Source organism: Dama dama, chromosome 22 (genome assembly GCF_033118175.1).
Source record: "Dama dama isolate Ldn47 chromosome 22, ASM3311817v1, whole genome shotgun sequence".
Classification (NCBI taxonomy): Eukaryota; Metazoa; Chordata; class Mammalia; order Artiodactyla; family Cervidae; genus Dama; species Dama dama.
In genome coordinates this window covers 42514251-42529545 of record NC_083702.1, presented here as the reverse complement: position 1 = coordinate 42529545, position 15295 = coordinate 42514251, and the positions used below count along the sequence as shown (strand labels likewise).

Genomic DNA, 15295 nt, shown 5'->3' with positions numbered 1-15295 from the left:
AGTAGACTGCAGATGTTTCAATTTATAATTAGTTATTGATAGAGAAGCAACTATGATATAACTGATATTATGACTGTAAAATATTGCCCACACAGTGGAAAATAATGACTAGGAGAACATTTTTGTAACAGAGGCTGGTTACCTGCTATGCCTATTTAGACCAAGGATCTTAAATCTACTGGTTCAATAACTTCTGTTTAGTTCTTCTATTTGCCAGGTATTCTTCTGGATGTTTTAGAACATAAAATGTCCCCAGTCTAATAAGGCTTACTATGTAGAAACAGATGATAATGAAAGAAATATGAATATCTCCAGTGAATGGGAGTTCTATATGAGGCAAGGTAAGGGACAAGAAGTTGGCAGTGAGGTGGGGCCACTCTTCATAGTGTGGTCAGATAAAGCCTCTCTGATGAGAGTGGTTGATGAGGGTCAGGTCACCAAGAGCCTTTAGGTCATGGAAGGAACTTTGAGTTATATTCTGAGTGACATGTGAGACCATTGATGGCTTTTGATCAAAAGTGAGCCATGACTTCATTTATTAGCTGTGAGATCTCTGGCTACTATATGGAGAAAAAACTTTGGCAGAGAAAAGTGGAACCAATTAAACTAACTTATTATTTTTTTAAATAGTGAAGCCAAGTTCTTCCAGTTCACATATCTTCATATAGCAATAACTGAGAGGAATTCCTTCAATTAGGAATTTTGTAATGATATTTAAAGGCACCAAACATTCTAAGGACTGCTGTATACAGTTTACTACACAAGTTTCTACACCCCATCTATGAATAGTAATTAAGTTTTGAAAATAAGTCTCCAGTTCTCAGTAAGAAACTTTGATATCTCTTAACCAGTAAAATGAAGAGTTCTTATCAAATTTGTATATTCTTATTGTGTTCCAAGTTCTTCTTGTCCCAGTGTCTATATTAGTCTATCCCATTTGCTCTTTATGTAGATGGTTAGGATACTTCATTTGTTAAATCCAGGAAAGTTTGTTTCAGCTCTGTCTCTTCAACCTGAGCATTCAATGACTCCTGGTAGCTAATCCAATGGCTGTATTGGATTGTATAAGAGTTAAACCATTGTGTCAGGTAGTTATTTCCTGCTTGGATTAAGGGCTGAAAATGGTTCTCCTACTGAGACAAAACAGGGGCAATATTAAATAGCATCCTTGGCAATAATAGCTCTTGGCTGTGATCATTAAGCACTTAATGCTCAGTATGCTTTATAATGGTCCCATCTGTAACACTACCATGCTCTCTGCCCACTTCTGCCCTGACTTCAGATAAGTTCCATCTTTGTTCCATGATGAAGCACAATGCTTAATATTATATGTTTAATACAAAGGCATTTCTTCATTCTTATGGAAATACTAGCAGATCCTGCTAATGGACATTAGGTGAGAATTTTCTCTGTTTTTAATGGAGATGGTGGGAAAGAATCAATAAAGAAAATGTGAGGTAATCTATAAAGAAATAGGTTCAATAAAACTAGCAGATATGTATCACGCAACTTCAGCTCCCCATATCCTGTGTATCTTTAAATGACTCAAAAGTGTTTTGAGCCATACATGGATATGCCCTTGCACACTTGTAGAGGGTTTCACTCATAAAGCCCTCAACAGTTGTGAACAGTGTCCTAGCTCAGTTGCTCTCTGGTTAATGAGCAGTCTTCATATCTTCAAATGGAAGTGAAGTCCCTGCTGCCACTGACCTGGCTTGATGCTTATATGATTTTTTTCATTCAGTATGCTTTTTATTGAGAATCAACATTATGATGCTCATAAACAATAGAAATATTGTTAAAACAAGAAAAGAATAGTATTTCTTGAGCATCTGCAAATTGAACATACATTTTCTTTGCATATTATCCCTTTTAAGTCTAAATGCAACCTCCCCAGGAAATTGTTATTGATATTAGTCATGAAAGTGGATCTCATCTTGACTGCAGAGGAATTCTGGGTTGATCTGAGTAAGTATTATTGAGAGCGGATCCTAAACCAGTGATGTTGTTTACATTCTGGTCATAGTTAGTCATCTAAAAGCCTTACCTCACAACTTCTTTATATGATGCTTCCTCTATTTTTGATTTCCTTTACCATTAGTCTTTCTTCAAGATTCAATCACCCACTTCTGAAGTTCTCCTAGATCCTCATGGAAAGAATCAAGTATTTTTCATCTCTATTCTTATAATTAAAACCCAGGAATCCCTCTAAAAGACCATACAACACTGGATTTAAAAATGTACTTTAAAATTATACAGACCTACATTTTTATTCCATTTTGTCTCTTAATTATGTGATGTTCTGAGAGGCTATGTAACTTATGAAAAATCCCATATAAGCCCTATGAGGAAAAATTTTGTCCTGATTATCAGTGTTCCCCTAATGACAAGGACAGTGCTTTCCATTTAGGCTGTTCTCAATAAATACAAGCAAGCTAATAAATGAATGAATGTTTAGAAATCGATGAGGTATTTGGTAAAGCTAGAGTGCAGTGTTTGTTGTATCAGTTCAGTTCAGTCACTCAGTCGTGTCCGATTCTTTGCAACCACATGAACTGCAGCACGACAGGCCTCCCTGTCCATCACCAACTCCCAGAATTTACTCAAACTCATGTCCATTGAGTTGGATGGTGATGCCATCCAACCATCTCATCCTCTGTCGTCCCCTTCTCCCACCTTCAATCTTTCCCAGCATCAGGGCCTTTTCAAATGAGTCATCTCTTCGCATCAGGTGGCCAAAGTATTGGAGTTTCAGCTTCAACATCAGTCCTTGGACTGATTTCCTTTAGGATTGACTGGTTGGATCTCCTTGCTGTCCAAGGGACTCTCAAGAGTCTTCTCCAACAACACAGTTCAAAAGCATCAATTCTTCAGTGCTCAGCTTTCTTTATAGTCCAACTCTCACATCCATACATGACTACTGGTAAAACCATAACCTTGACTAGATGGACCTTTGTTGACAAAGTAATATCTCTGCTTTATAATATGCTGTCTAGGTTGGTCATCACTTTCCTTCCAAGGAGTAAGCATCTTTTAATTTCATGGCTGCAGTTACCATCTGCAGTGATTTTGGAGCCCAAAGAAGCAAAATCTGCCACTGTTTCCCCATCTACTTCCCATGAAGTAATGGGACCGGATGCCATGATCCTACTTTTCTGAATGTTGAGCTTTAAGCCAACTTTTTCACTCTCCTCTTTCACTTTCATCAAGAGGCTCTTTAGTTCTTCTTCACTTTCTGCCATAAGGGTGGTGTCATCTGCATATCTGAGGTTATTGGTATTTCTCCCAGCAATCTTGATTCCAGCTTGTGCTTCCTCCAGCCCAGAGTTTCTCATGATGTGCTCTGCATATAAGTTAACTAAGCAGTGTGACAATATACAGCCTTGATATACTCCTTTTCCTATTTGGAACCAGTCTGTTGTTCCATGTCCAGTTCTAATTGTTGCTTCCTGACCTGCATACAGATTTCTCAGAGAGCAGGTCAGGTGGTCTGGTATTCCAATCTCTTTCAGAAATTTCCACAGTTTATTGTGATCCACACAGTCAAAGGCTTTGGCATAGTCAATAAAACAGAAATAGATGTTTTTCTGAAACTCTCTTGCTTTTTTGATGATCCAGTAGATGTTGGCAATTTGATCTCTGTTTCCTCTGCCTTTTCTAAAACCAGCTTGAACATCTGGAAATTCAAGGTTCACCTATTGTTGAAGCCTGGCTTGGAGAATGTTGAATATTATTTTACTAGCGTGTGACCCATTATGACTAAATTAATGGAAAAAAGCATTGGAGTGACGTTTTCTCCCCACCCTTGCCCTATTTGGACCCTTGATTGGGACACACTTCCTGCAGCAGTGAGCCCAAAGGAAGGAGATACCCCATGTCCAAGGTCAGAGAAACCCCAGTAAGACAGTTGGTGCTGGAGCGACTATGAGATATCCCATGTCCAAGGGCAAAGGAGATGCCCTAGCAAGATGGTAGGAGGGGCAAATTTGCATTTAGAATCAAACCCCATTCCCACCAGTGACACTAAGAGGGCTCAAACAAACCTTGTGTGCACCAGGACCCAGGGACCCTATAGAGACTGAGACTGAACTGTGTTTGAACATCTCCTGTGCAGGTACGGGTCAGCAGTGGACTGCCACAGGGACAGGGGCTCTGGGTGCAGCAGACTGGGGTATGGTATAAGCCCTCTTGAAGAAGGTCGCCATTAACCCCACCATAGAGCTGCCAGAACTTACACAGGACTGGGAAATAGACTCTCGGAGGGCACAAACAGAACCTTGTACACCAGGAGCCAGGAGAAAGGAGCAGTGACCCCACAAGAGACTGACCCAGACTTGCCTGTGAGTGTCCAGGAGTCTCCAGCAGCAGCATGGGTTCATGGTGTGGCCTGATGCCGGGTTGGGGGCACTGAGTGTAGCAGTATATACCTGAGATCTTTTGAAGGAGGTCACCATTATCTTCATTACCTCCACTATAGTTTGGCCCCAGGTAAATAACAGGAGGGAACACAGCTCCACCCATCAACAGAAAATTGGATTAAAGATTTACTGAGCATGGCCCCTCCCATCAGAACAGGACCCAGTTTCCCCCTCAGTCAGTCTAGCCCATCAGGAAGCTTCCATAAGCCTCTTATCCTTCTCCATCAGAGAGCAGACAGACTGAAAACCACAATCACAGAAAACTAACCAATGTAATCACATGGACCACAGCCTTGTCTAACTCAATGAAACTATGAGCCATGCTGCGTAGGGCCACCCAAGATGGACAGGTCATGGTGGAGAGTTCTGACAAAATGTGGTCCACTGGAGAAGGGAATGGCAAACCACTTCAGTATTCTTTCCTTGAGAACCCCATGAACAGTATGAATGGTTTGTTGTATATAACAAGAAATTTGTAAATGAAAGTAGAAAAAACATAGGAACCAACTTGATACAGACTATGAGTCATGTTGAGGAGTATGGACTATATTGAAAGTCCTGTGTGTCCAACATGTATCAGGGAGTCAAATACTTGGAATTTTTAGCAGAGCTGGGGAACAATATAAATGACCCTGAATGTTACTTGTTCAACATGGTCTTTTCTCACACATCCCTAACCAAATAAACCCTATGTTCTCTACCTTAAGGATTGGATCCTTCCTCATCTGCACCACATTGTCTAGCAATTTAATTGACAGCCATGCTTTATAATTGCTTTTTCTTAAACTCGAAATCAAGCTATGAGCACAAACTGATCCTTTCTAGTCTTTCCAATGAGGTTTTGCCAGCTCTGTAGCACACAAAGACTAAAAGGGCCTGTCCATCCAGTCTAAACATACCTGAGCTATGTTTATTATTTAGTCCTCATTCTGCTAGCAATTAAGACACAAAATTTTAGAGCTGGAAAATCAACTAGTTTTTCTCTTTGAACACCTTCATTTTATACCAAAACCCACTAAGGCCAAATAGGGTTAAATGGAATGATTGAGGTTAGGTTCTATGATTTCCTCAGGTGTATGGGAGGTGTGGGTCAGAGAGAAATAAATATTTTACTATAGTTTAAGTTCAGTAGACCCTCTTTGAGTCTGCATTTCACTATAGCTTCATTTCATGAAGTAAAATAGTAACTTCATGAAGACACTCATTTGATCCAATAACATATCATTTAACAAAGTGAGGAAAACCATCTGTTTTCTTACCAAGCAGGAAATTTGGAAGGCAGGCTGCATTTAGGGTCCTAAGTGGATGTGATGACTGCTGTCACTATGGCAACAAGTTGTTCATTCAAAGATTTTTTAAATAAGTCTTAATGATCCTTCCTAATATATCTCTGAGGTGAATTCAAGCACGTCTTTAGCCAGCACTTCCCTATATCTGTTTACTTCAGTGACCCCTCTCTTTGGTCTTTTCCCAGACTAATATAGCCTACTCAAAATAAATAAATGTTTTTAAACCATTATTTTCATTGGTATCATTATTTGTGAATGTCTATTCATGGCAGGCACTTTATATGGATGATACCTACCTTGTGAGGCAGAAGTTACTATCCCCATTTTACTTGTGATCAAACTGAAGTTAAAGGAGGTCATATTTTCGCCATGTGCTTGGGAACAAGTACATGGAAGATGTAGCTTTCAGCTCTGGCTTTTCCAATCCAGGAACCTATGCCCTTTTTATTCTGCCAAGCTCTCACTCTCTCGTGTTAGCAAAACGTTTGGATCCCTGTTGTCCAGAGAAGTCACCAAACCAACTACATGTAGCCTTAAACCTCCTTCAACATGTTGCCAAACTCCATATTTCTCAACATAAATCATCCATTCTTATTTCTGAGTATTTATCATAGTACTCACCTGTAGCATTATTCCTTCTCTTCCCTTTAAAAACCAATTTCATTAATTCTTCAAACCCAACATAATGATCATGTCCCTCCAGGAGTGCTTCCCTTGGTTATTATACACACTAGTCATTGAGCCTTTAAACTGCCTCCTCTCCATATCTTGAACTTGCTGTTAGTTCAGTTAGTCCTAAAATAAGATGTGCAGTGCAACTGTTTGCATATTGATTTATCTTTCCAATGATTGCTGTTTTAGTGACACAGTACCCACAAAAACTTTATAACTGTGACTATGTTTCAGAGGTTGACTGTAGCCAGTCATCAATTATCTTGCTCTCTCCAGCTCTATGTCTGTGGAACCAGGTAAAAGAAATAAAAGATACAGTGTCTAACCCGACCTTGGTGTTAGCTTTTATTCATAAGCCCTTTATTCCAAGTATGGATTAAGAAAATTGTCATTGTGAATGTTTCACCAGTTACATGAGTGTGTATCAGAATTATTAATACACACAGAACTATCTGAAAGAAAATTTATGGAACCTGATATCCTAGACTTAATAGTAGGCTTTCAAATAATTATATGCATAAAGACACAACTGTTTTTCAAAGGTTAATATGGAGAATTCATATTTATATAGCATTACAGTAAATGAGATTACTCATAAATAAAATTTTCAGAAATTCAAAGCATTTCTCATTTTAAGCCAAAATTATTATTTTAAACATTTTAAGATTTGGGGATAAAAATAACTCCAAAAAGTAGTGTATACTTCTCTACTTCCTTAAACAAAACATAAAGGATAATTTTCCCTAGCTTAATGACTCAGAATCATCATTTTGAACTTTAATTACTCTTCAACTCTGTAATAAAATGACATTTTTAAGTTACTGAGGCATTATTAGTGTTAGTCGCCTTTGATACAAAATGATTCTAGATTGCTATCCTTTTTAGAATACAGTATTTGCTTCTTTTTTATATGCTTTGTGTCTCTGCAGCTATCATTTATCTCTGCTTTTGCTAGACCTAGTGCTGTTAGTTTTCCCAACTTTACATTTCATGTGTGAGTTTTGACCTGTTATAGATTGATACACCAATTAAACATTCTTCTTGGAACTTTGTCTAAAATAATAGTAAGTGGGTGTTGAATAGGGATGGTATAGCATCCTTATATAAGATAATTTTACTGCATACCTATGTTATATTTATGCTGTATATTCAGAGACCTTTCAATTTATCTCCTGGTCTTTTGCTGGGCCTGGGAAGTTCAGATTGTTCAAAGTGACTTTCCTTATAAACTGCATTGCTCTGGGGCAGACAGAGTCAAATAAAACTCAGTCTGGTCCCTGGAGGTGGGCTATCAATATAGGGACAGATTCAGTGGTGGGTACTGAGATCAATGCACATTGTAGCTCAGAAGACTGTCACAAAAATCCAGAGATTTGATACACTTTTGTTATGGGATCTTTTTATAGGCCATACAGCCATTTACCTTCATCAAGTTCACTTCTCATAATCCATTGCTTCTAGATTTAAAAAGCTGTAAGAATATTGGCATTTACCCTAGAGAGTATTTTGCCCTTTTCCATATATGGGCAGTTTTACTTCTTTCAAATCCTTACTTCCTAAAGGAAAAACTTAGTCTTAATAAAGACTCAAATTTTGTGCAGTTATTATGCATGCCTACAATACATTAATTTTCCCCACTCAGGTCATTCCAGTTTCCTTAAAACTCCTGACTAAAAGTTTCCTTAAAACACTTGCACACTTAAGTGGATTTCTTAGTAGTTCAGTGAGCAAAAAGCCAAGTAGCTTGTCATCAAAGTGGCCCTTTAATCATATTCTTTTCTTTCAGTTTATTTGGGCTAGTTCTTCAATCACTCTTCAATTTAACCTCTTCATATTTGCCAATACTTGTTGATAGTCAAAATTATGTTGCAACTCAATTCATAGATAGGATCTTTCAGAGATGGCACCAAACACAGTAAACTTTCTTTGTTCCACCCTGTAAACATGTGATACATCAAAAGAAAAAGAAAAATTACTCCTACAGATTGTGTGATGTATAAAAGTGAAACCATCAGTCAGAGGTATGAAAATGTTTTATTAATCCCTTTAGAAGTCTCTGTGTGCTTTTTTTTTTCTGCACAAGCAGAAAATGTGGTTCATTTCTTGTTGAATTCTAAGTATTTCATCTCTGAGATTATCTCTCCTATTTCTTTCCTAACTTATCTATCATAATCCCCAACATGTTTCTTGGTGGCACTTGGTATCTTGTTCTACATTTATAGAGGGATCCTTTAATTTTTGTTGTTGTTCAGTCTCTCTGTCATATCTGACTCTTTGTGACCTCATGGACTGCAGCACACCAGGCTTCTTTGTCTACCATCTCCCAGGGCTTGCTCAAACTCATGTCCATTGAGTCGATAATGCCATCCAACCATCTTTTCCTGTCATCCCCTTCTCCTGCTGCCTTCAATCTTTCCCAGCAACATGGCCTTTTCTAATGAGTCAGCTCTTTCCATCAGGTGACCAAAGTATTAGAGCTTCAACTTCAGCACCAGTCCTTCCAATGAATATGCAGGACTGATTTTCTTTAGAATTGACTAGTTTGATACCCTTACAGTCCAAGGGACTCTCAGGGGTCCTCTCCAATGCCACAGCTCAAAAGCATCAATTCTTCAGTGCTCAGCTTTCTTTATGGTCCAACTCTCACATCCATAAATGACTACTGAAAAAAACTATAGCTTTGACTAGATGGGACTTTGTTGGCAAAGTAATGTTTTTGCTTTTTAATATGCAGTCTAGGTTTGTCATTGCTTTTCTTCCAGGGAGCAAGGGTCTTTGAATTTCATGGCTGCAGTCACCATCTACAGTGATCTTGGAGCCCTCCAAAATAGTCTGTCACTGTTTCCATTGTTTGTCCATCTATTTGCCATGAAGTGATGGGACCGGATGCACAGTCTTAGTTTTTTGAATACTGAGTTTAAGCCAGCTTTTTCACTGTCTTTTTTCATCTTCATCGAAGCTCTTTAGTTCTTCACTTTCTTCCATAATAGTGGTGTCATCTGCATGTCTGAGGTTGTTGATATTTCTCCTGGTAATCTTGATTCCAGCTAGTGATTCATCCAGCTCTGCATTTCTCATGATGTACTCTGCATATAAGTTAAACAAGCATGGTGAAAATATACAACCTTTACATACTCCTTTCCCAATTTTGAACCAGTTTGTCTTTCCATGTCCGATTCTAACTGTTGCTTCTTGACCTGCATACAGATTTCTCAGGAGGCAGGTAAGGTGGTCTGGTATTCCTATCTCTTTAAGAATTTTCCACAATTTTTTTGACCCACACTGTCAAAGGCTTTAACATAATTAATGAAGCAGAAGATGTTTTTCTAGAACTCTTGATTTTTCAATGATCCAACAGATGTTGGCAATTTGATCCCTGGTTCCTCTGCCTTTTACAAACCAGACTTGAACATCTGGAAGTTCTTGGTTCACATACTGTTGAAACCTAGCTTGGAGAATTTTGATCATCACTTTGCTACCGTGTGAAATGAGTGCAATTGTGTGGTATTATGAACATTCTTTGGCATTGCCCTTCTTTGGGATTGGATTGAAAACTGACCTTTCCCAGTCCTACGGCCACTTCTGAGTTTTCCAAATTTGCTGGCATATTGAGTACAGCAGGTTAACAGCACTTTAATTTTTACCAGCTTTCAACAAAAAGTGCCTACTCTGATTGATAGTTCTTGTGAGGACAAACATCCAGAAATGGAAAGAGGGATGGGCTACAGACAAGGAATTTTAACCCATTAACTGAGCCTAAAGAAATTCTTGGAAAAAGAGAGAATAAGTAAAGAATCAGATAAATAAATTCAGACTTATTTTATTAGCCCTTTATAGTCTTATATACTGACTTCCTCCTCAGCTAAGATCTTCGAGGGCAGAATCATGCCATCTCTCTTTTAGTATCTACAGCACCAACCAGTGTACCTAACAAATAATGCTCAATATTTTCTTGGTAGTGAAAGTAATGAGTCCTGTAGGAGGCTGTATCTTCCTGTTTTCCTCAGGCCTCTCCTTTTAGATCTTTCTTGCTATTTCAAGTGTGCAGCAAACAAGCCAGAGGAGAGCCATTTGGATATACTTTTGTTTTAAAATAATTATTTTCTTACTCTTTTTAAAAATAATAATTCTTCTATTTATTTTTTTCACTTATCCAATATTTCTGAGCAGCTGATCTGTGTTAAGGCATTGCTCCATGTGATAGCAATACAACAATGAACAAAACAGCATACCTTATCATATGCCAGACACTTTGTTAAATGCTTTGGACTTTATTTACATTATCTCAATTACTGATTAAAACCCCTGTGGGGAGGAAAAGGATATTTTCTTCAATCTGAAAATGAAATTTCAGAGACTCAAACCTTAATTAAATTTCCTAGGATCTCACAGCTCAGAAGGAGAAAACAGAAGTCAATGCAAGTTTAGCTGACTCTAATATTTATGCTCTTAATTGCTAGGTCTGATGGTTCAGATGGTAAAGAATCTGTCTGCTTGACTGAGCAACTAACACCAATTCTAGACCATGAATAAAGAAATGGGAATTACATAGATCAGAACTTGAATTGTAAGAACTAGTCCAATAAATGTTAATAGTATTTCATGAAAATTTTTAAGAACCAAGTTTTATGAACCTTAATGAATAGCAACTTATTCTTTCCCATATTAAATCTACCACAGATTTTCTTACCAGGAATAATTTAATTTAACTCCTGTAAACAACTCTTTAAGAAGCATCCAGAATGTGCATTGTTCACACTCATTTTCATTTGTTCACCATCTAGGCAGACTTTGACAGCAAATTTATCTATACCAGGATACTATGGACAGTTTTACTTTACAAATGAAGCAAAGCAGTTCAGATTTTTATCCAGATTAATTAATAATATTTTCATTCCTTCAAAAACTGTACTGAAAGTCAGCTATGTACCTTTATTAGGTTATAAAAATAAAATAAATAGAACTATACTCCCTTAGACCTTACATATGGGAGTTGGGGAAATGAAAAATGAATTTAAAAGATAATTCTGATGATGCTTAGTGCTATGAAAAACTGTGAAGAATCTGTGAGTAGGATGGGTATAGGATAGGAAGGGGGAAGGCCTCACTGAAGAGATTTATTTTTATTTATTTTTTTTTTTTAGCTGAGTCCTACATGGTGAGAAGGAGTCAGCCATATAAAGTTATGGAGGATAAAAAGAAAATGCAAAAGTAACAAGCACAAACAAACATCATCTGATGAATAACTGAGAAAAAGGCTTTTGGCCTACAAGAGAGCGAACTGAGGGAGGGACAAGAGATTAATAGAGTGATAGATGAGACCAGATCACATGGGTCCTATGTGTATGACTTTGTAATACATTATCTAAACAAAGACATATTTAATAATAGAGATATTCTTAATAATTATACCAGGACAAAAGGTATTAATCTGGAATTTCCTAGATATACCAGCTGTTTAGATGATTTTAAGCAGAAAAGTGAGATAATGTGGTTTGCATTTCATAGGTCACCACACTGACTGCTTCTGATCAATCTTTGCAGTAATCCTGATAAGAAGTGAAAGTGGCTTCCATGAGATTAATAGTAACAGAGCTGCAAAGAACGTCAGTAATTTCAGATATATTTTATAGATAATGTAGACAAGATGTGGGTTGGATGTGTTAGGAGTGAGAGAAAAAGAAGAATAAGAGTAAGTGCTAGGTTTTTAACTGCAACCTCTAGATGAATTAAGATACCATTTCCTGATTTTGAAAAGATGGCAGAGGAACTGGTTTTAGTAAATGTTTGCAAATGAGTAGAACCAGCAGTCTGATTCTGAGTGTATTGAGTTTGAGATTCTGGTTAGAATTACAAGTGAATATATCAAAATACCAGCTGGGATATACTTTCTTTTCTTACCTGCTTATTAGAGCATTTTTGTATTGTAACATGTATCCTCAATAAAACAATTTAAAATGGAATTCAAATAGTCCACTAAAGTGATTTTTTTACTCAGCAGTAATTTTTTTTCCCACTATCTGGTGTTTTAAATTGCTAACGTTATTTATTTCCTTTCTAGGAAAGTATAGATCTGGGTGAAATCATGTTTTCCCTTTGTTATTTGCCAACTGCTGGACGTATGACATTGACAGTCATCAAGTGCAGAAACCTGAAGGCTATGGATATCACTGGCTCATCAGGTATGCTCACAATTGGCTAATGGGTACATTCCCAAACAAACATGCCATATAGCTGAAATTATGAATGGCTACTGAATTATTAAGTTCATTTGTCTGTTGTGGGGCACTATGTGCTAAGTTGCTTCAGTTGTGTCCGCTTCTTTGCGACCCCATGGACTGTAGCCCACCAGGCTCCTCTGTCCATGGGATTCTCCAGGCAAGCATACTGGAGTAGGTTGCCATTTTCTTCTCCAGAGGATCTTCCCAACCCAGGGTTTGAACCAGCATCTCTATGTCTCTTGCTTTGGCAGGTGTGTTCTTTACCACTAGCACCACCTGGGAAGGCTTGGGGCACTGTAAAAGTAGAAAAAGAGATTATCAACTAAAGTGTTCTAAACACCTCTTTAGTTTACATTATCACTATGACATTTTTGAAAGGTATTATCAAGTAGATTGCCTTTGGACTTGGGTTTATATCTTCATTTCTTTCTCTACTGATGTAGTTCTTTCACAAAAAATGTGTAACTTACCATACACTTTGGGGCTTCCCTTGTGGCTCAGCTGGCAAAGAATCCACCTGCAATGTGGGAACTCTGGGTTCGATCCCTGGGTTGGGAAGATGCTCTGGAGAAGGGAAAGTCTATCCACTCCAGTATTCTGGCCTGGAGAATTCCACGGACTGTATAGTCCATGGGGTCGCAAAGAGTCAGACACAACTGAATGACTTTCACTACTTACAGCTACTCAGTTGCTTATAAAGGAAGATCCTTGGACTATGGGCTTCCCTGGTGGCTCAAACAGTAAAGATTCTGCCTTCAATGTAGGAGACCTGGGTTTGATCCCTTGGTCAAAAAGATCCCCTGGAGAAGGGAATGGCTAACTACTCCGGTATTCTTGCCTGGAGAATTCCATGGACAGAGGAGCCTGGAGGGCTACAGTCCACGGAGTCATATAGAGTTGAGCACAACTGAAGTGACTGAGCATGCATGCATGCAGTAACAGAGAAATATAATAAAGTAAATGAACACACCTTAAAGTTTCTTAAAAACATTCTTGGAGGAAATTTTTCTTTTTCTAGATTTCATAAAGAGGTAAAACCCCATCATCCTCTTTAATCCCTTCATTTAAATCACCACAGTTCTAGAGAGTTATTTGTAAGTGAATAGGGAACTTTGGCACAGCTCTGTAGAAGAAAAAATGATAAGGACAGAGTAGGGAGGTCAGTAGCATTTATAGAATTAAATAAATAAGAAATAATAACACAGATATAGTAAAAGATGACATGGGGAGTGCAATCTATAACCTTTTGGTTCTTCAGAGCAAAATAAACTAAATTTGTATCACAAAAAGTATTAAGAACTCTAATGTAGAAAGGATTCCAGGAAAAACTAACTGAATAAAAAATGAAGTACAAGCATAAATATGGATATCATGCTCCTTTCGATATAATAATGTGGAATCTTAGAATATATATCATGTTGCTAATATTTGCATAAAGAAATACTTGAGTGATATATAAAAACTGAGGGGTGGAGAAGTAAGGGAATAGATGAGAAGGAGACTTCTCATTGCATGTCTTTCTCTGTCTTATCTTTTAAAATTTGTTATGAATTTTTATTCATTTTTTTAAATTTGCAATGCATAGTTGAAATATAAAGATAGAAAGAAAGGAAATTAATTTCACATTCATTTTGGTGAAAAAGTTTTAAGTAAACAAATTTGGAAGAACTTAAGATAAACAATGTATTCTGCAAATTATTGTTTATTTTGCTCTTTCTACCATGTATTGAAAGAGAACCAAATTTCCAGACAAGCAAACAGCAAAGTTGTAATTAAGTTCAAGAATATTTTTTATTTGTATGAAGCTTCTCATCAGGGGAGTGCATGCTTTGAGAACATCACCTCATTAAGTCTCACAACAGCCTTGTGAATCAAGTAAGGAACCCGTAAATTATCTTTATCACTAATAGAGAAATGTCATCAGAGATATGATGGGGGTAACAAATGATAAACCAGGCCTCATTCTCACTGTTAATAAGAGGCTTAGGCCTGGGCTCATACCACAAAAGTGAGTTTCTTCCTTAGAACATAGTTCCTATTATTAAAAATATATAGGGATGTTTCTATTTTGCAAATAAGTTCATTTATATCATTTTTAGATTTGCATATAAGCAATACCATGCAGTATTTATCTTTCTCTATCTGACTTATTTCACTCAGTATGACTTCTCTAGGTCCATCCATGTTACTGCGAATGGCATTATTTCATTCTCTTTTAATAACTGAATAATATTCCATGAACATTATTTAATAACTGAATTCATATTCCGTGGAATATGAATAATATTCCATATATATATATATATATATATATATCTCTCACATGTTCTTTATCCATTCCACTATCAATGGACATTTATTGTAAAACAGTGTTGCAGTGAACATTGGGATACATGTGTCCTTTCGACCATGTTTTTCTCTGGGTACGTGCCCAGGAGTGGGATTGCAGGGTCATATGGTAGCTATATTTTTAGTTTTTGAAGTGAAGTGAAGTGTTAGTTGCTCAGTTGTGTCTGACTCTTTGTGACCCCAGGGCCTATAGCCTGCCAGGGTCCTCTGTCCATGGGATTTTCCAGGCGAGCATACTGGAATTCTTAAGGGGAAAAGGGAATGGGTAGACACTCACTCCCTTCTCCAGGGGATCCTCCCAACCCAGGGATCAAACCTGTGTCTCCAGCATTGTGGGCAGATTCTT

General features: G+C 37.5%; 1 protein-coding gene across 1 annotated transcript in view; it reads left to right on the top strand.

Annotated features, from left to right (window-relative positions):
* Window positions 1-15295, top strand: part of SYT10 (synaptotagmin 10) — a 104645-nt gene that overhangs the window by 70626 nt on the left and 18724 nt on the right. The window contains exon 4 of the mRNA XM_061124145.1: window positions 12441-12561. Coding sequence (XP_060980128.1) covers window positions 12441-12561 — 121 coding nt within the window. The remainder of the gene's footprint in view (window positions 1-12440; window positions 12562-15295) is intronic.